Source organism: Rhyacophila brunnea, unplaced genomic scaffold, assembly GCF_057557595.1.
Source record: "Rhyacophila brunnea isolate RB1 unplaced genomic scaffold, BYU_Rbru_1.0 scaffold_13, whole genome shotgun sequence".
Lineage (NCBI taxonomy): Eukaryota > Metazoa > Arthropoda > Insecta > Trichoptera > Rhyacophilidae > Rhyacophila > Rhyacophila brunnea.
In genome coordinates, this window is record NW_028232785.1 from 38432750 (window position 1) to 38451146 (window position 18397).

Sequence of the window (18397 nt, forward strand, 5' to 3'; positions counted from 1 at the left end):
CTATTTTGTGATCCAAAAGATTCATAGCAGCGGCTACCTAACGCTACCAATTGCAGACGTTTTTTGAAGTCGGGGAAAGGAAGGGCGAGGGAACAGTCAATTTTGTTTGACACACCGCTAGCTAGCCGCTCGAAACGCTGCAAATTCGACGAGCGGCCAGACTGTCTACCGCTCACTCTCCGCGCTTTCATGGTGGTACCCATACATTTTTTGGCTCCGCTCGACCTGGCCGCCCCTACGAGGCCCACAGGCTAAGACTCTCTCATACAATGCATGACGTTACACACATATGCCATTTCATTTAAAATTAGGTTTTATAATGATTACATTGAATTACAATTCTTGTTCTACTACGGGTAAATTATAGTATTCTGTATTATCATTCATTTACATAGCACAATTCACCACACACTAACAAAATAACGACTAACATTTTATTATCAAAATAAATAATTATTCTAATATATTCAAGCTCTGTACTATTCCATTTTAGACGTTTTTTGCGACCCGGGTTTCGCCTTTCGGCATCTTCAGGCGCCGTGTACACTCACCAAATGTAAACACACTGTCAACGAACTCTCTTTACTTTAGCTTATATAATAAATCAATACAATAAAGTAGGTAAAACTCCATTACCTACCTATCAAGTCAAAGGTTACAAAAAATACAATAAACAAATTATGAATAGTTGAAGTGTCAGTAAAAAACCCTATCTTATTAATAACAATACACTCGAAAGCATATAATAATAAATCGTCAAAACATAATAATAGATCATTATTCTTTATGAACAATAAAAATACTACATTCAAGAGGTGTAAATCGTCAATTCTAAGAAAAATAATTGATGGGGTTAATTAAAGAGATATTAGTGTTTTACTTTTAGATTCTTTTTTATAACATTTTTTAAAAAAGATACATATAAACTTACCTAATATAGACTTATACATACCTAAATCCTCATCCATACATTTGGTCGATAGTATTAATACATATTTATTGATTTTACAAAAATTGCAATCGTTCCATGGTGGACGTCAATGAAGGAAAATTTCTCCGGGGATGTATCAATAAGTAATGTGAGACCGAATTATAAGAAATAATCAAGGCTTGATACACACATTCGAAATTCTGCGGAAAATGTTTCTTAGGATGATCCTATTCAGGAGGCACCCAATAATCACTTCGTTTTCGTCTACATATACTATAAAGATCGAGAAGGATGGAAAGTCTTGGTCGCTCAAAGGCTGGCGAAATTGAAATGTGGTCACGATCCTCAGCCATGAGTGCACGACCAAGAAAAGAAGAGAGATACTATAGTGTTCAAGGCAGCATCCATTTACGTACTAACCAAGAAATTTCCAGGATATATCATTGAATGAATGAACTCGAATGATGCAATTTTATTTTATTAAACCACATCGCATTGATGTGGTTTTTCACCAGTATGGTTCAATTTATGTTTTTTGAGTTGATTTTTTGTGATGAATGTTTTAAAACACACATTGCATTGATGTGGTTTTTCACCCGTATGTGTCATTCTATGTTGTTTGAGTTTACTTTTTGTGATGAACTTTTTAGAACACACATCGCATTGATGTGGTTTTTCACCCGTATGTGTCATTTGATGTAACTTTAGTTTACTATTTTCGATGAACTTTTTAGAACACACATCGCATTGATGTGGTTTTTCACCAGTATGGTTCAATTTATGTTTTTTGAGTTGATTTTTTGTGATGAATGTTTTAAAACACACATTGCATTGATGTGGTTTTTCACCCGTATGTGTCATTTTATGTTGTTTGAGTTTACTTTTTGTGATGAACTTTTTAGAACACACATCGCATTGATGTGGTTTTTTACCACTATGTGTCATTTTATGTGTTTTTAAATGTCCATTTTGCAGAAATTTTTTAAAACACACATCGCATTGATGTGGTTTTTCACCAGTGTGTGTCATTTTATGTTTTTTGAGATTACTAGTTGAGATGAACTTTTTTAAACACACATCGCAATGATGTGGTTTTTCACCAGTATGGGTCATTTTATGTGTTTTGAGATAACTACTTAGAGAGAATATTTTAAAACACACATTGCATTGATGTGGTTTTTCACCCGTATGTGTCATTTTATGTTGTTTGAGTTTACTTTTTGTGATGAACTTTTTAGAACACACATCGCATTGATGTGGTTTTTTACCAGTATGTGTCAATTGGTGTGTTTTAAAATTACCCATATGCAGAAATTTTTTAAAACACACATCGCATTGATGTGGTTTTTCGCCAGTGTGTGTCATTTTATGTAATTTTAAAACACTATTTCTGATGAACTTTTTAGAACATACATCGCATTGATGTGGTTTTTCACCAGTATGTGTCATTTTATGTTTTTTGAGATCACAAATTTGCTGAAAATTCTTTAAACAAACATCGCATTGATGTGGTTTTTCAACAGTGTGAGTCCTTTTATGTATTTTGAGAGTACCAATCTGCTGGAAATTCTTTAAACATACATCGCATTGATTTGGTTTTTCACCAGTATGGATAATTTTATGTCTTTTCAGTATATTATTTGCGTTGAACTTTTTAAAACACACATCGCATTGATATGGTTTTTCACCAGTGTGTATCATTTTATGTTTTTTAAGGTTACCCATTTGCAGAAAATTTTTAAAACACACATCACACTGATGTGGTTTTTTACCAATATGTGTTTTATATAACTTAGGATGCTGAGACTCCGTGCATGAAACGTAGTGATGATTTAGATGTTTTACGGTGTCAAACACTCCACAACAATTGTTACAAATAAAGTTACGTGGAAAATATGTAACTCTTCTCAACTTAATTCGACCCTCTTTTGGCAAATATAATTTCTGAAATTCATGTTTGATGTTCTGTTCATCAATGGTTATTTCCGAATGCTGCAACATCATTTTTATGTTTTTATTGATTGCATGTGCTATTTTGTTGTTACTCGGGTCATTATCAACAGAATATTTTTTAACGATGTCCAATGGTTAACTCTTACGTACTGCAAAACATTTCTGGGTAGAAATCTACAAAAAGAATGGGAATATTAATATATTCAAAGCAATACGATGTAAAAAATATCAATAAAATATACTTAATATGTTCCAATGTTTCCTAATATAGCACTGATACCATGTCGTTTGTTAAGTGTTTTTCTGTCAAATCGATACGTTACACTGCGCTCACTTGTTGATATTTTTATATATATATATATATATTTTAATTGTGGTGAACATTACAAATTATTAATATAAGACGTTCACAACATGACATTTAGAAGAAAATAAATATTAATAAAAGAGTATTACATATATATTAAAGAAAAAAAAGATGACCATTAAAACAGTAGAATTAGTGTGGACATTAAAAAATTAAAATAACAAGGTAGTCACCGGATGAGCTAAGCAGACCCTATTTTAAGAATTTATAAAACATTGCCCACTTATACTCATCCTGACGCAGGTGAAATATGTCAATATCTAAAGTGATTTGGTTGTACAAACTTATTGCCCAACAAACAAAAAATGGATGCACTCGATTTCTAAGATAATTATCAGAGACACGCAAACAAATATTACCAAGAAGTGCAGAGTTTTCATTTACGTATAAGTCGGAAAAATATGTAGCTAAATAAAAATACTTCTAAACTTTAAGGGGTACATGCTCAGCGTAGGTCAAAATGGAGCTTTTATTGCATTTTCAAACCATGATACTGGACATTCCTTAAACGTGGTAGATAATCTATTTATATAATTTTGAAGCCGTATTATCATTTATATTTATCTTAAACATTTGATTATTTTATTACATAAAATTGTATTCTTTTAAGCCTCTCGCTCTAATGTTTTAGAATATAGTCATATTTCGGTACATGAATGTGCAGTGGTGTTAAGATTCTTTACATTTATTAATTTTTAAACGCAATTATAAAACTATTAGTATAATTAATGACGAGATAATTTTAGTAAAATATTTACGATAAAAAATTATATTGTTAATCTCTGTGATCCCAAATTTGACAAGAATTAGGCATTTTATTATTCAAAAAAAGGCAAGATTAACACATTTGAAGATAATTCTAAAGATACTAATTATAAGCTATGTTTTTGACCATTTAAGTGTGATGCACATCCTACGAATAATGATTGCTTTATAATAATTATTGACATAAAAATAAGGTATTGTTTTTTTGAAAAATTGACAAACTAAAGCTGAAGTAGGGAGTAAGATCATGTTAACGCGCGTGTTTGAACATGTACCGTTTTAAAAAAAAAGATTTTTAATTTAATTATTTTTAATTGATTTAAAATAAATATAAAGGATAATAAGGCTTCAAAATCATATAAATAGATTATCTACAACGTTTAAGGAATGTCCAGGATCATGGTTTGAAAATACAATAAAAACTCAATTTTGACCTACGCAGAGCATGTCCGCCCTTAAGTTACAGTATGTGAGCATACCTAATGATCAGTATACCTAGCCTTGCAATTCTTCATGAACAGAACCACTCAAACAACAAACAATAATAAATTATCCAAATTTACTTGGAAAATCTGTTGTCGATTTACGCAACTTATAACTTCAATTTACCGCAAAATTGCGTTTAGCGATGACGCTCATGTTTGCACGCGTTTGTTAATAAGGAAAATTGTCCACACGAAAAAAGACTAATCCAGAAGACTCCCTAGAATTCATTACATCTAGAGTAATGCACCATTTCATGTGGTTTACGCGCTGGTTGCATCGACGCACAATTCTTCAAAAATGGGGCCAAAGCTCACGTTAAGGTCAACGGAAATCCTTGTCAAACCATGATTAATATTTTGATTTAAATATTATGGATTTATTTTAAAAAACGGTGATTTATTTTCAACTAGATATAATAAAAGTAGACCAAATTGGGCACCCAGAATTTGGTTAATTGAGAATACTAAGGCCACATGCCCGACATCACTTTCTGTTAATGCCATGAAGGTATCGATTTTTCGAAAAATAATATTTTTTTGTAAATTGTAACTTGTAGTTTTTTTTACAATTCAAAGTTTCATCGGATTTAAAAAAAAATAACTATGTAATGTAACATACCTGGTCTAATGGCTTGTATTGTAGATTAGAGGAGCCAGGTTGAGTTAATTCAGCATTAATTTGGCGAATTGCATTATCAACAAATTCTTCATTGATGTTGACTCCCTCATCATTATTCTCATACTTAATATTCATCAGACCGTTTTCACACTTCTGAAAATAACAACATTATTAATATTATGTAACAGTATCATCATTACGATTAGCCAGAAAGGGTTTCCCAGAGCTCTTTCTTTCATCGCTGGCCCACAAATTATGACTTAATTTGGTAGGTGAATGTATAATCACCGAACGACATTCCAATGTTATGGCAATCCGACAAAATAGTGAAATCTTGTGGTCATTCTTGTTTGTTTTAGTTCAATTAAGAGTACATATTACAGATGGCTGGGTTAGTTTTTTAAAATCCATTAAGCCTTACCTATACCCAACCAAAATAAATAAAAAATATTCTTCCATCTATAAAATATCAAAAATTCTGTATGATATAATATATTGAGGCTTAGGTTCACAGGGATTTTGTTAAATTTTAAAAACTATCAGTAAATTATTTTGGTGTTACTTTAATGAAAATAAATACGTAGATACGAACGATGAAGTTTTGTGTGCACCATATTTATGTTGAATATTAGAAGCCTATTTACACCCTTTGCCGCTGGATGATACCCATTTTGTATTACAATATAATATATATATATAAGTTTAGTATAGTATACAGATACGTATCAGATGACAATGTATTATAATACATTATATACCTTACAACAATAATCAAATGAGCATATATATTAATTATATGAGTTACCTGTGAACCACTGCCAAACGTTGGCGCATCAAACTTTTCATACAAGTGACTGCTTTTGTCGACGGCTTGTGCGCATGGAAAAGTCACTTCACCTAAAGTCAGCGACGCATCGTGCATACGTTTATGGTACTTCAAAATGTGCGCAGTTGAAAAAAAATTACAACACACGTTGCAAACAAAATTTCTATCGAAAAATGAAGCTCTGTGTAACCTTAGACGGACTTGTTTCGCAGAAGTAAGCGCTATTTCCTTTTTGATGTCCATTTCTTGCACTTCAATTTCACCAAATAACTGTGCAGATTGTCTCTCAAAGATATCAGGTGCTATCATACAATACATGTCGCGGTTTACGAGCGGAGTCTGTCAAGAAATAAAATACAAACATAAATCAATCAAAACATTTACACTAACAATATAAAAAATAAAACGACATAAAGAATGTAAAGTTTCTAGACTATGACCACCTAGAAGAGCAATTTTTTACGAAGCAGTATCGAAGTCATTGTATGAGAAGGTGATTAGAATGTATGAAAAATTTAATTTCTAATTAGATTTTGACAACCGCGTCTGAAAGTGGCGGAGGCTTTTGAGCTTCATAAGCTTTGACGGTTGAGGCGCTAATTTTGACAGAAGGTAAACAGATTAAATGTCGGAACGTAATGTTAAAGGCTCTTTATTTATTGTTTTTTGTCTTTTATATATTACCGTTGGAAGTGTTGTTGTGTATTTAAATTCTCAATTAAGTATTTATTGTGTTTGGTTATACAGAAACATAGATATTTTAGCAATATTAGGTTTGTAAAATACACCGGAAGTTCCGTTCACATTGTCGTGGGTACTGAATATTGTAATAACACTATTATAAGGTAAAATATTGAAGTAAGCATGTTCTTTAACAATCAATCGTTTTAAGAATTCAGCGATAACTAATAAGTACTGATTAAATAATATGATAATGTCATTACCACATTTTAGGTTATTTTACACGTATCCAAAATGGAAGTGATTCACGCTGAAATTTTGTTGTTAAGAGTTGGTAACCGGACGGATCCATTCAAAATGACAGACGGCTTTTGTGAAACGATTCCGGTTATCGAAACCATTGGCAGATATATTCATTTCCAGGATGGAAAATCTAATGACAACTCACACTAGCTGTCATGTGAGCATAGACAAAAATAAAATGCAAACTCTTACGCGACCATAAATGTGCATTCAGTATTTTTGTTCCATTATTGGACACCGTTCGAAGCACAATGCCTCCTTTGAAGACACTGTTGGGTTTTGCTTCTTGTTTGCGAACCAATTTGTTCAAAAATTTCCTTTCAGGTGTTGAGTCTTCACGATTGAATAGGCACGTCAATGAGGTTTGATTTTGTCGCTACGCTCATGGAGACACCCTTAAGCCCGGTTCGGATCAGGCGAGTAGTTTAGTCGAGTGGCGAGAAATTTAGTAACTAAACGCGTACGAACAGACAAATTGAGTCGAGTACCTAAGTAAAATCATTTAGTCGAGTCTATCCATTCTGTTGTAATTTATCGGTCGAGTAGCGACCCCCACCCCTCACTAAATACCAAAGTGATGATATCGAATCGAACTCTATGCATAGAAAATTAGGGTGGAATCATGGGACAATACGACCAAAATCGGTGTATTGTTCGCATATGGTTACTAATTAATAATAGGTATCGGTTACTACGCTATAATAACCGACCTAATTCTACTGAACTCCTACTGTGTAAATGTCTCAAATATTAATATGAACATCTCACGATATATAAATGCATAAGAATCTCAATTTTTCTTAATCCTCAAAATATTATAATGTTCATAGGTAACGCAATATTATGTTGAGAATATGACATAGGTACGGAATATAATAAATGACTATCATTTTTAGGTTAGGTTCCGTCTGGACAGTTATTACTTTGACAGATCGTGAGAAGTGGTTGACGTTTCAAACCAAACCACTTCTGACGGTCAGAAAATGGTTTGAAGTTTGCTGGTACAGTGAACTAAACGTTAAATCTAAAACTATTCCGGTTTATTTATAACGCATGCGCAGTACGCCAGTTTTGACCTGTCAAACCGTTTAGCTGGAACGCCTAAATTTATGTTGTCATGCAGCATGGTAGGTAATTTAGTCAATTTGAGGCTTACATTAATGTTACAAAAAGTGTTGACAATAGAATTGGTCTATTCTCACCTCATTTCACGTAGATATTGCTTCCGTTTATGGTATTTTATGGCTGCAAGTAGTTATTTTTATAGACAATAGGCTTGTATTTCCTACATAAAAAGGACTTACGGGCGATTAATTTTATTCACCAAACAATTAAGCACAATTTTAGATAATCGCATTAATTATTACTTTACATTCGAATGCATGCGATGTATAAATCATCATATTTAAATATACTTCCGTGATTTAACAAAAGATTTATATACCTACTCAATACTGTCTCAAAATATCTGTTTTAGCAATCGCCAATAGCTCGAATCTACTCCGCAATCAATAAAGGAAACAAGTTTGACCGACTTATAATATAATGGTTCCTAATCAAGATTCAAAGATGCATTACAAATTCAAACCTTTAATATAAGACGGCATCAATGGAAGAAAACGGCACATATACCTACCTACAATTGAACATACCTGATGTATTGGCCTGTAATCTGAATACGAACAACCTTGTTGAGGACCTTCATCATATAATGGGTGTGATATATCTTCAATAATCTCGCGCTTGACGACAGCTGGTTGATTATCGAATGTTTTATCGGAGAGGTCCGCCTTATGGTACTGGAAAAAGCATTATTAAAAGCATATATAGCACTATAAAACCAATTCCAGTTTATGTAACGTCCGTACAACGATGTATAATAATTATATTTAATATGAATTGGTAGATAACCTAACCTATATCACATGTATGTATCATAGCTGTCAAATTGTATAAACATGTATTTTTTTTAAACAAAGTTTAATATCAACTTATGTTCCTACATAGTATGTAAAAAAACCACAGTTTACAATATCAAACTAATCATTCTTATTCTCAATTTAAATTATTGATTGTAAAGGAATTTAGTTTCCAAAAACTAACCTCGAAATTGCAACTTGAAGCGTCCGCATTCTCTTGCGTTACATGAAAGCGAGGGTCCGGGTTGTTTGGATAGCTAGTCAGCGTGTCAGAAAAAGACTTCCCTTCGATATCGGAGTGTTCTCCATTACATTCTTGCTTTACATCCATGTTAAGTGTAAATATGGCAGGAACAACGCGCGCGATAGCCAGGATACTTTCAGGGTAATGTTAGAAAAGTGTTGCCACAATACTTAGAAGTGTTTTCCGTCGAAACTAATAATATTTATAATAGATACATTACATAAAGTGTCACGGTCAAGTCTTGACACGGTGACACAATTTAATAATAATTGATTGAATTCAATAAAGATTTGTGTATAATTTTTCATAATATTATTGTGTTTTTTGTGTTTTTAATAATAAAATACTTACATCCATTTGAATTATTTTTTCTTACCCTGAATCCTAATAAAGTTTTTATTGCGGGAACTTTTTATAATGAAAATACGTTTATCATAAATTGGTTGTAAGCTTGTGTTGATATAAAAAAATACTCAGTGGGGTGTTTTTATGTCCAAGTATGGCCCATTTGCAGCAAAGTGTACCTAATTTCACAGAAATAGAACTTTCTCTCACAAAACGAGTACACACTGACATTTCGAGGACTTAGTGTCAAACAACACTATCTACAAAAGTGCAACTTTACAGGAGAGCCAAAAATCGTTATTTTAGATTCTTGTAACACAACAAGGGAAATGTTTATTTAAAACCTAATGTTAATATTTTATAATTTATTGTGTATTGTACATTTATCTTGCTTATGATGATGTTAATTTATAGGGATAGTTTTAAAAAAATATGAAAACAAGGGTAACTTGTGTAGTTAGCGTTAAACTTTACTGACGATTTAATAAGAAATTAGAAAAGATTGACATAACGTTGTTTGACTATCATGTAGCCATAAATGTAAAATAACGTTGTCTCATAAAAAAACACTTTTTTTTAGATAACGTTGTCTGACTTTAAACACTCGATTTGTGTGCTACCTCTGGGAGGAGTCCAATCTCTTTGGAGTCATTGCAGTAAAATTTCATGAAGCAGACCTTTTGAAAAATGTGGTTTTACAGTGTGAAGCAGTCACGGCGGTTTCTATAATTTTAGGTATTAAGAACTTGCAAGTGTCAACACACCATCTACAGCCATTTTACATTGAATGAGGTTGACCACTTGACTGTAGTGCTATTTACACCATTATAAATAAAACAGGCCAACGGACTTACAACGTCGACAGCTGGTTTAAATATTTTGCTGTATTTTTTTGACTTGCTTGAGGCACTTAGACCATAGTTGAAGTTATTGGCGTTAGTATGTAGAACACTTTTCTATAAAAATGTCAGTTTTTTTTGTTTTTGGTTCTTAGCGCCTTAAGGTATATTAATTTTAGATGAGTGTTGCCGCAATACGTATAATTATCTATGGCCGAAATATGTACTGAAAAGTATATTACGGACAATAATGTAGCATAACAAACAATTATTTATGAATAGGTAGGTACCTTAAATAATTTAATTGTTTATTATTATTGTTGGGCTTTGTCAAACGTGCTTCCCGGGTCTTCTCGGATGTGAGGTACCGTCAAATGGGGTTATTCCGCCCTCCAAGTGTAATTCTGCCTAGTAAAAAATATTTTGTTTGTATGGCCACTACTTATTTTTACACTAGGGTAGACAAAATATTTCTTTATAACCTTATTCTCAATTATTGTCAGTTAGTCATATTGTACATTTTAAACATCTATAGCTTTACATTAGTTAATATAAAACTTGATTTTTGTAAATGGTGTGTGCACAGTGACGTCCCTAGACAAAATGCCGCCCCTAGGCAGTGTCAAAATGCCGCCCCATTTTTTTTATCATCCTTTCATTACTCCAATATCTAAAAAATGTGTTGTATGAAGCATGGCCCCCTCATCCTGAAGCGGGCCCCATGTTAGGATCTTTGGCGCCCCCCCCTTTACCTATCGCTAGAGATAAAAGCAGTGTGACGCTCTACAGTAATGTTTTCCAAATGGTGTACGCGTTAAAATTGATGTGTATATTTAGTGTTTTTTTGTATATTTTAATACATACACTTGAATTATGGAGTTTTTGAGTATCGCTAGTCGCTACACAATTATAAATTGTATTGTGTAACCACATAATTTTAAATAATATCATTATTGAAGGAAAATAGCGCCGCAGGCGAATTTTTTGCTATTAGAGTAAATTTGTGATATGTGTTTATCTCACTTATCGAGCCCGGGCCCCAGGCTAGAGCCCTGTCAGCTTCCCCCTTGTGGGGGCCATAGTATGGATACATTAATAATAAAATATACACCTACCACTAAGCTGAAACATACAATTTAAGATATCAATAAATAAATAAGCGAATAAATAATTATAATATAGTTAGACAATTACCCAAATGACCAGAGTCTGAGATGCATTGTTCGATGTTTGTATCATTTAGTAATACCTACGCAGATGTATTATTTTCACACGATTTTTTCTATGCTATTATTGTACCTGTACATGTAAACAAAATAATTTTCCTCATTATTTTTTTAAGATAACCTAAATTTAATCATAAATACACTATTAATTAATAGTCTCAACATTCAATCGTTGATGATTGAAATAAACTACAAATCCACACTATTATCAGCAAAAAATATGTTTACAAAAAAAACGACTTAAAAGAAGGTATTGCACAGTATTGTATTCACAGCACGATACATATGATATAATCTAGGTAGATACCTACTAGTGTACATTTTTATTACAATTAGCTGGTACTTAACGTTAATACCTATTATATGCACGAATACTAATTGATTATGTCAAATGTCAATAAGGATTAATAATCATTATGAATATGTATCTATTTGCAATAGGTACATCCGGCAACTTTTAAATCCCGCGAGTGACTGCAAAAATATTTGCATAAATTAAAAAATACGGTATGTACTCGTACCTACCCATAAATCTCTACCATAAATTCTCCTTGTTTCGTTACCAACGTTGAAATATATAATATTATTTTCTTTTAATAACTATGGCGCGACATAATTATTGGCTTTTGCGCAGTATACCTACCACAGTTATGAAAGGAACTTTTTAATCTGAGTAAATGACATTATATTATTATGACTGATTTATTATTCGTTTGTGGTGTTTACATTTATAAAAATCTTCATAATGTGTCTAGGCGCCAAGTTTATTAGCATTTTTATACGAAACCGAGCAGTCAAAAATAAAATAAAAAAATCACTAGCGGAGCGTGGCGACATCATACTAAAATCGCTGCGAGTACCTACTGGGTAATAATAATAAAAAACCATCCGGAACAAAACATCTCCAACGCTCTGGTAATAATAACTAAGTTTAGGTAGCTATTTCTATATAATACCAAATGATTCTCCTCGATTTGCCGCCCTTCGAGTATCTGCCGCCCCCAAGCGACGCTCAATCTGCCCACCCCCACGGGACGTCACTGTGTGTGCATATGCAGTTCCGTCAACTGTCGAAAAATCATCATTTATTTACCAGAAATACAAAACGTACGATATTGATATTTTTCCCTCCATTCCATTATATGTTAGCAATTAGAATGCATAGCTATATGTATATAAATTGAATTTTAAAGACTTAAAATACGCCAGGCGGACTTGTACCGAAGACCGACATGAAGTTTTATGGGTTATTCCGCCTGGGGTAGGGTTGTCAAAACACTTTTTAAAAGTATTATTTTTTATTGTCTATTATTTATTAGTAGTACGCCAAAATAGGTATTAAGTACAACACGATTATTATTATTTGTTCGTTAATGAACCAATTTGATAGAAGCATGATGAAATTGATATTGGCGTCTTATAAAATTATGTAAATAGTTCTAAAATATAAAAATACACATAAGCATAATAATTATACTATTTTGTCAATAGATGTAAGAGGCTTCCTTAAATCAGTTTTTGTATTCAGTTACAAAGATACTTTTGTTATACTTAATTATTGTTTCAAAAAAACAAAAATAAGCATAAAAAACCATAGTCTCAAACATTATATTTCAACCTAATAAATATGCACGTTAATTTGTTAGAACATATAATATTATGAACATAGTTTATGTACAAAAAATAATTAATTATATTTTTTGCACAACCCTAAGTTTAATCTACAAAATGTATGCACGTATCAGTGAAACAATGATGATTCCGCCTAGAAAATTTTGACGATGGAAAAACATACAAAAAGAAGAATGTAGATGGGTTATGGTATGAACATGTTTGCAGCTCATGTTATGAGTATTAATCTACTACACTGTTGTTCCCTCGTAACTATCGTAACGATAATGACTTAGACGGACTTTTTCAACGATGGGCGGAATAACCCCTGAGTCAGAGTAATTTCGCCCATATATTTGTATCAGTAAAATCAATGTATTAGAATGTAGATAAATAATATTAGCTATTTTTAATAATTGCAGTTAAGTATATTTAACCATAAAAACCACAAAACAATGGATACGTACTTTAAAAAAATCATAAAATACAAATTAACAACACGCCGTAGAAAACTAGGCGAAATAACCCCGTTTGACGGTATTATGTCTGCCTAATGTGTGCCAAACGAACTCGGCGCTTAATTTGCCCAAATCATAACATAATATATTCTATAAACTTAATATTATTCTTTCCTGTGATTTTTGGATACGTATGATTAGGTACTCGTACCTAATTGAAACACAAAGTGAATCGTTGATTTTTTCTCAAATTGAAAGGTACGTCTTTATGCGCTATGCACCTTTTCGTGAGTGGTGCATTTACCTTAATAAATTATAAAATAACTGGCACGCATTGAAAACATTAACAGTATGTACAATAATAAAATGAAAAAAATATGCCAACTAGGAAAATACAGATCTAAAACGAAGCAGAAAGAAGGCATTCTATTATTTTGTTATTTGATCTGATTTTCTCGGAAAAAAATATTTTGTAGTTGTAATTTGATTTTTATTGCATGATTTGTTTTTAAATTATGTAGGTATGTTCAATACAATAATATTGTAATGTATTCTATATTTTAAAACTTTACATTCTCAAATCTTGTGTCTTATTCGTTGAATAAAAGAAATTGTTTATTATCCCATATTCTTCGACACTCTAAAACGGTTGCCTGTTACTCCACACCCGTGAGTATTTCAAGTCCCATTAAGTCCATGTGTCCCGATTAGGCCTTATCGAATTATAAAGTTGGCTAGGTATTCCATCGGCTTTGATGGGTATAACATATTCTGAAGCTTGGCAGGTCACAATAACATTACAGATCGATCACTCCACGCAGAACCTAGGTTAAAACTCATTCGCTGCGTCCAACCAGTGACGTCCCATGGGGGTAGGCAGATTGAGCGTCGCTTGGGAAGGGCTGTTATTCGAAGGGTGGCAAATCGAGGAGAATCATTAGGTATATATAGAAATAGGTACCCAAACTTAGTAATAACGTAAATATCTTTGCATTAAAAAATCAGCTCATTGCTTGGGAATAAATTGTATTAATAAACATATAATAAGGTTTAACAGACTGTTATTTTTTGTCAGGTTCGCGATGTCTAGTTTACTTCCGTTGTCGTTGGACGTCACGTCCTTGATGACCAGCAATGACACGCGCAGATTCGCGAACTATATTTGAATTATAGGTAGGTACGTGCTTACTTGATTGATTAATACAAATATTTTTGCCGGTCACTCGCGAGTTTTAAAAGTTGTCAAGAGTTTTAAAACCGTAAACTCGCAATACTGTCTATTGAAGTCGAGATTGCATTTAAATTAGATTTGGTGGTATATAATATTTTGTTAGTAATGTATCCATACAACACATTTCTTAGATAGGAGTCATGAAAGGATGATAAAAAATACTGTATAAAAAAATGGGGCGGCATTTTGTTTAGGGACGTCACTGCGTCCAATGCAACTGGTGCGTTTCCCATCAGGTGGCCATTAGATAATATAATAAGCATGTTATTTAAATGTGGTAAGTGAATTCTCGTGATATTTACGTTGATTATTGCGTTGAGTACCGCGCACGCGAATTCTCGTTTTGGCGCGTTTTTAAATAAATATGTTTACAGTGACATCTATGTATTTTCTACTAAAGCTTTTGACAAATACCTGTAAGATTATAAAATTCAGTACCGACTGGTATAGATAAATCATCGATATCTATTTACCTTCTGTGATATTATTAAACACAAGTCACAATTTTATTTTTGTGAGACGCCATATTTGATCATTACGTCGTGTGACTTTACGGAGTTGTATACTGATTTTGAGGACGAAAATTACAGAAATAAGCAAAAAAGGGATTCAATAAGGAAAGAGAAATAATTTATCTATGATATTTTAAATGTTTATTGATGGTTTATGGTAAGTTAGGGTAGTTAGGTAGGTGAGTTAGGGTAAGTGCATCTACGTGGGGAAGAGCATATAGATTAAATAACTTTTTACTGCAATGAATGTAATTACTGCCGTCGATAGGAATTTATTACAAATCCATAAATGTATGCCAACACCCAAAGATGGCAGCATAATAATGTTTGATGTATCCACTATGACAACTAAGAGTTTGACATTCTTGTTTGATGTCAAAAAACAAGTTGGACGTGTTTTTTTCAATCTATCTGTATGTCAACAATATTTCGTGCTAAGAAGGAGATATTTAGTGTGTACCTTTGTTTTGCATTGTGATTTGTGTTTCGACTGTAAGATTTATGATTAATGCAAATGATTATGTTTTTTTGAACTAGATACACTCACCCCACCAAAGATATAGCATGGGGTAAGAGCGTCAGATGCTCTTACCCCATATACTCTATTTTTTGTATGGACAAGTTTTTGGCTAGTGATGTTCCTTGCAATAAAAAATGTATTGAATTTGTAATTTATGGTAGGTGCCTAAACATTTTTTATTACAACCTCTAGATTCACACAGTACAGTACTTAAAATATAAGGCCGCAGATTAAATACCTACCGCGCTGTGCATATTACATATCGACATGACCAAATACTTCATGGAATAACACACCAAATCTAAAATGTTAATTTTTCAGTAGAGCGGAAAAACTTCTTTTCTTACAGAAATAGGAGCATCTTTGACTGTATTATTGATTTATGAGGTCATACGTCACACTTGACTGACAACTTAATAGAAGAAGCAAGAAAAAATAATGTCAGAATTTTAAAATTTCCTCCTGAAAGATGCTTGCGATGAATCATTGGTGAAATGGCAAAGACTTCACGTAGGCTCAAAACTGTCCAAAAATTAATTTTCAATATAATCGCAGAAACTAGAAAAAATTTGACTACCAAATAATAAAAAACGGATTTAAAAAAGGAGGATTCAGCCATTTCATCGAAATGTTATAGGCTAAGACAAGTTTGACCCCATGATTGAAAGGAAAAATATTATGAGGACTGTATTGATCAGGGATCATTTGCAATGACACAATCTTTGGATGAATTAACACATCAAAAATCAACAGATTATTCAATATTTGGCGAGGAAAATAACACATTTATTCAAGCACCTTCTACTTCTAATGAATGAATGACACCAGTTAAATCTACTAAGCGAATACAAATTTTGTATTGTCAAATAATTAAACCGCCAGTAGGAACTACTGATATAAAAAAACGATTTTTTGCGGATGAAAAGGGAGGATCCTATAAAATTTAAAAAATCAAGCAGCAGAAGTAATAATTACCTATGACGATTTTTTGAACCGTCTAAAAACATCCGTTAAGGTGATTCATCAGTAAAACAGCAAATAATTTTCAACTATAGGCGCGACGAAATTTTGGAATCGCTGCCATTCGGAGAGATAACGTCGAGCTGGAAACACGTCAATTTGTTTCGTGATGGCGACGGGGGTATTAATTCATAAATCGTGTTAAACAGAATTAATTTTTCAGGATCACTTAAAAAGGCACACTGATTACTAAAATTGATATAATTCGTGTATTATTCATTCAATTCAAATAAATCATTTAAATATTTATAGGTTTTAAATTTTTCTATTAAGTATTTACATTTTAAGTAAACTTTGTGTATAAGTGGAATGAAAATAACATGTCAAATATAGTTTTTTGGGTTTTTTTATACAAAATGACATAGATAAAAAGTCCATGATAAAAGTAAATAATAAAAGGAAGATATACTAAAACTGGAGCTAAATATAATACTCTTCAAGATATTTAGAAGATAGAGGGCCATTTTACATTTTTTACTGTCTCAAACACCTCATACCTAGCGAACTGATCATTATTTTGACAAATTTAAATAAAAATAGATTTTATAAATCAAATATTTCTAAAAAAATATATTGGACTGTATATAACTAACATCATAAAATGATAGCTACATATTTTATTATTAAGTAATTTCAACTTTAAAAAAATTCAAAATATGATTATTTTTTTTTGATTTTCATCATGTCCTGCATCCTGTAACACCGGCGACAAATTGGCGATGATAGGGCGCGATGGGTTAAGATGACTAAAAACGTTACCCATTTACTTTAAAAAGAAAACATGTGAATGAATATATTATTATTGTTACTAATAGAACAATAAATTGAACATTAAAGGACGCATTTTGGATTTATATGACAAATTATATTTCATTTGGCATGCGTCATTCGCACCCGCGAACCGCAATCCGCGCATCGCCTAGCCACGATTTTTTTAGACCATGCCTCAACTGAGGTATAGCCTTAACCAAAAAACAGTTTAAGAAGATAGACAAAAATTCATACAAAAGAAAAGTTTTTACAAAAAACTATTTTTAGAAATTAAAAAAAAAAATCAGTTACAACCAGTGGACTCAGTGGACGAGAGTGAGTCTGAATGGAAATCCTCTTCCGAAGAGGACAATGTTGTCGATTTTTATAGGTAAAGGTCTTATATTCGAAGAAGATTATTAGAACAATTTGCTTGACGATTTTCAAATGGATGAAGGGGTTGTAATGACTAATGAAATGTGGAATGCTGATATTCCATTAGATTCCACCAGTGAGTCAACTAAAAGAAATTTTACATTGTACCTACATCTCAAATTATTCAGCAAATAAAATATTTTAAAAATAACGAGTTACCTATTTTATTTTACCACAGTTACATTCCTAGTGCTACATATGCCGCACTTACCCAACTTTTTTGATTTTATTTAATATCTTCTGTTCCCTTAGGAAATTTACTACCATAAACAATCAAAATGTTGCACTTAAAATCTATTATTATCCTGAGGTTGATATATTTTTCGACTGGTAATAATTATGAGAAATAATTTAACT

General features: G+C 32.2%; 2 protein-coding genes across 3 annotated transcripts; both read right to left on the reverse strand.

The window, feature by feature from the left end:
* Window positions 1-896: 896 nt before the first annotated feature.
* LOC147077469 (uncharacterized) lies at window positions 897-9233 on the reverse strand. Of its 2 annotated transcripts, none has more exons than XM_085940841.1 (5): window positions 9034-9233; window positions 8583-8729; window positions 5926-6285; window positions 5121-5273; window positions 897-3058 (listed from the first exon to the last, which is right to left on the reverse strand). In XM_085940841.1, the coding sequence occupies exons 1-5, from the start codon at window positions 9178-9180 to the stop codon at window positions 3020-3022; spliced, it is 846 nt and encodes a 281-aa protein (XP_085796967.1). In that variant the 5' UTR covers window positions 9181-9233; the 3' UTR covers window positions 897-3019. The 2 variants fall into 2 exon arrangements, 1 of the variants encoding a protein (XP_085796967.1); XR_015069465.1 differs by having other exon boundaries at window positions 1818-3058; window positions 6137-6285.
* Window positions 1412-3004, reverse strand: LOC147077470 (uncharacterized). The gene has a single exon (XM_085940839.1). The coding sequence runs from the start codon at window positions 2933-2935 to the stop codon at window positions 1412-1414; it is 1524 nt and encodes a 507-aa protein (XP_085796965.1). The 5' UTR covers window positions 2936-3004.
* Window positions 9234-18397: the final 9164 nt, after the last annotated feature.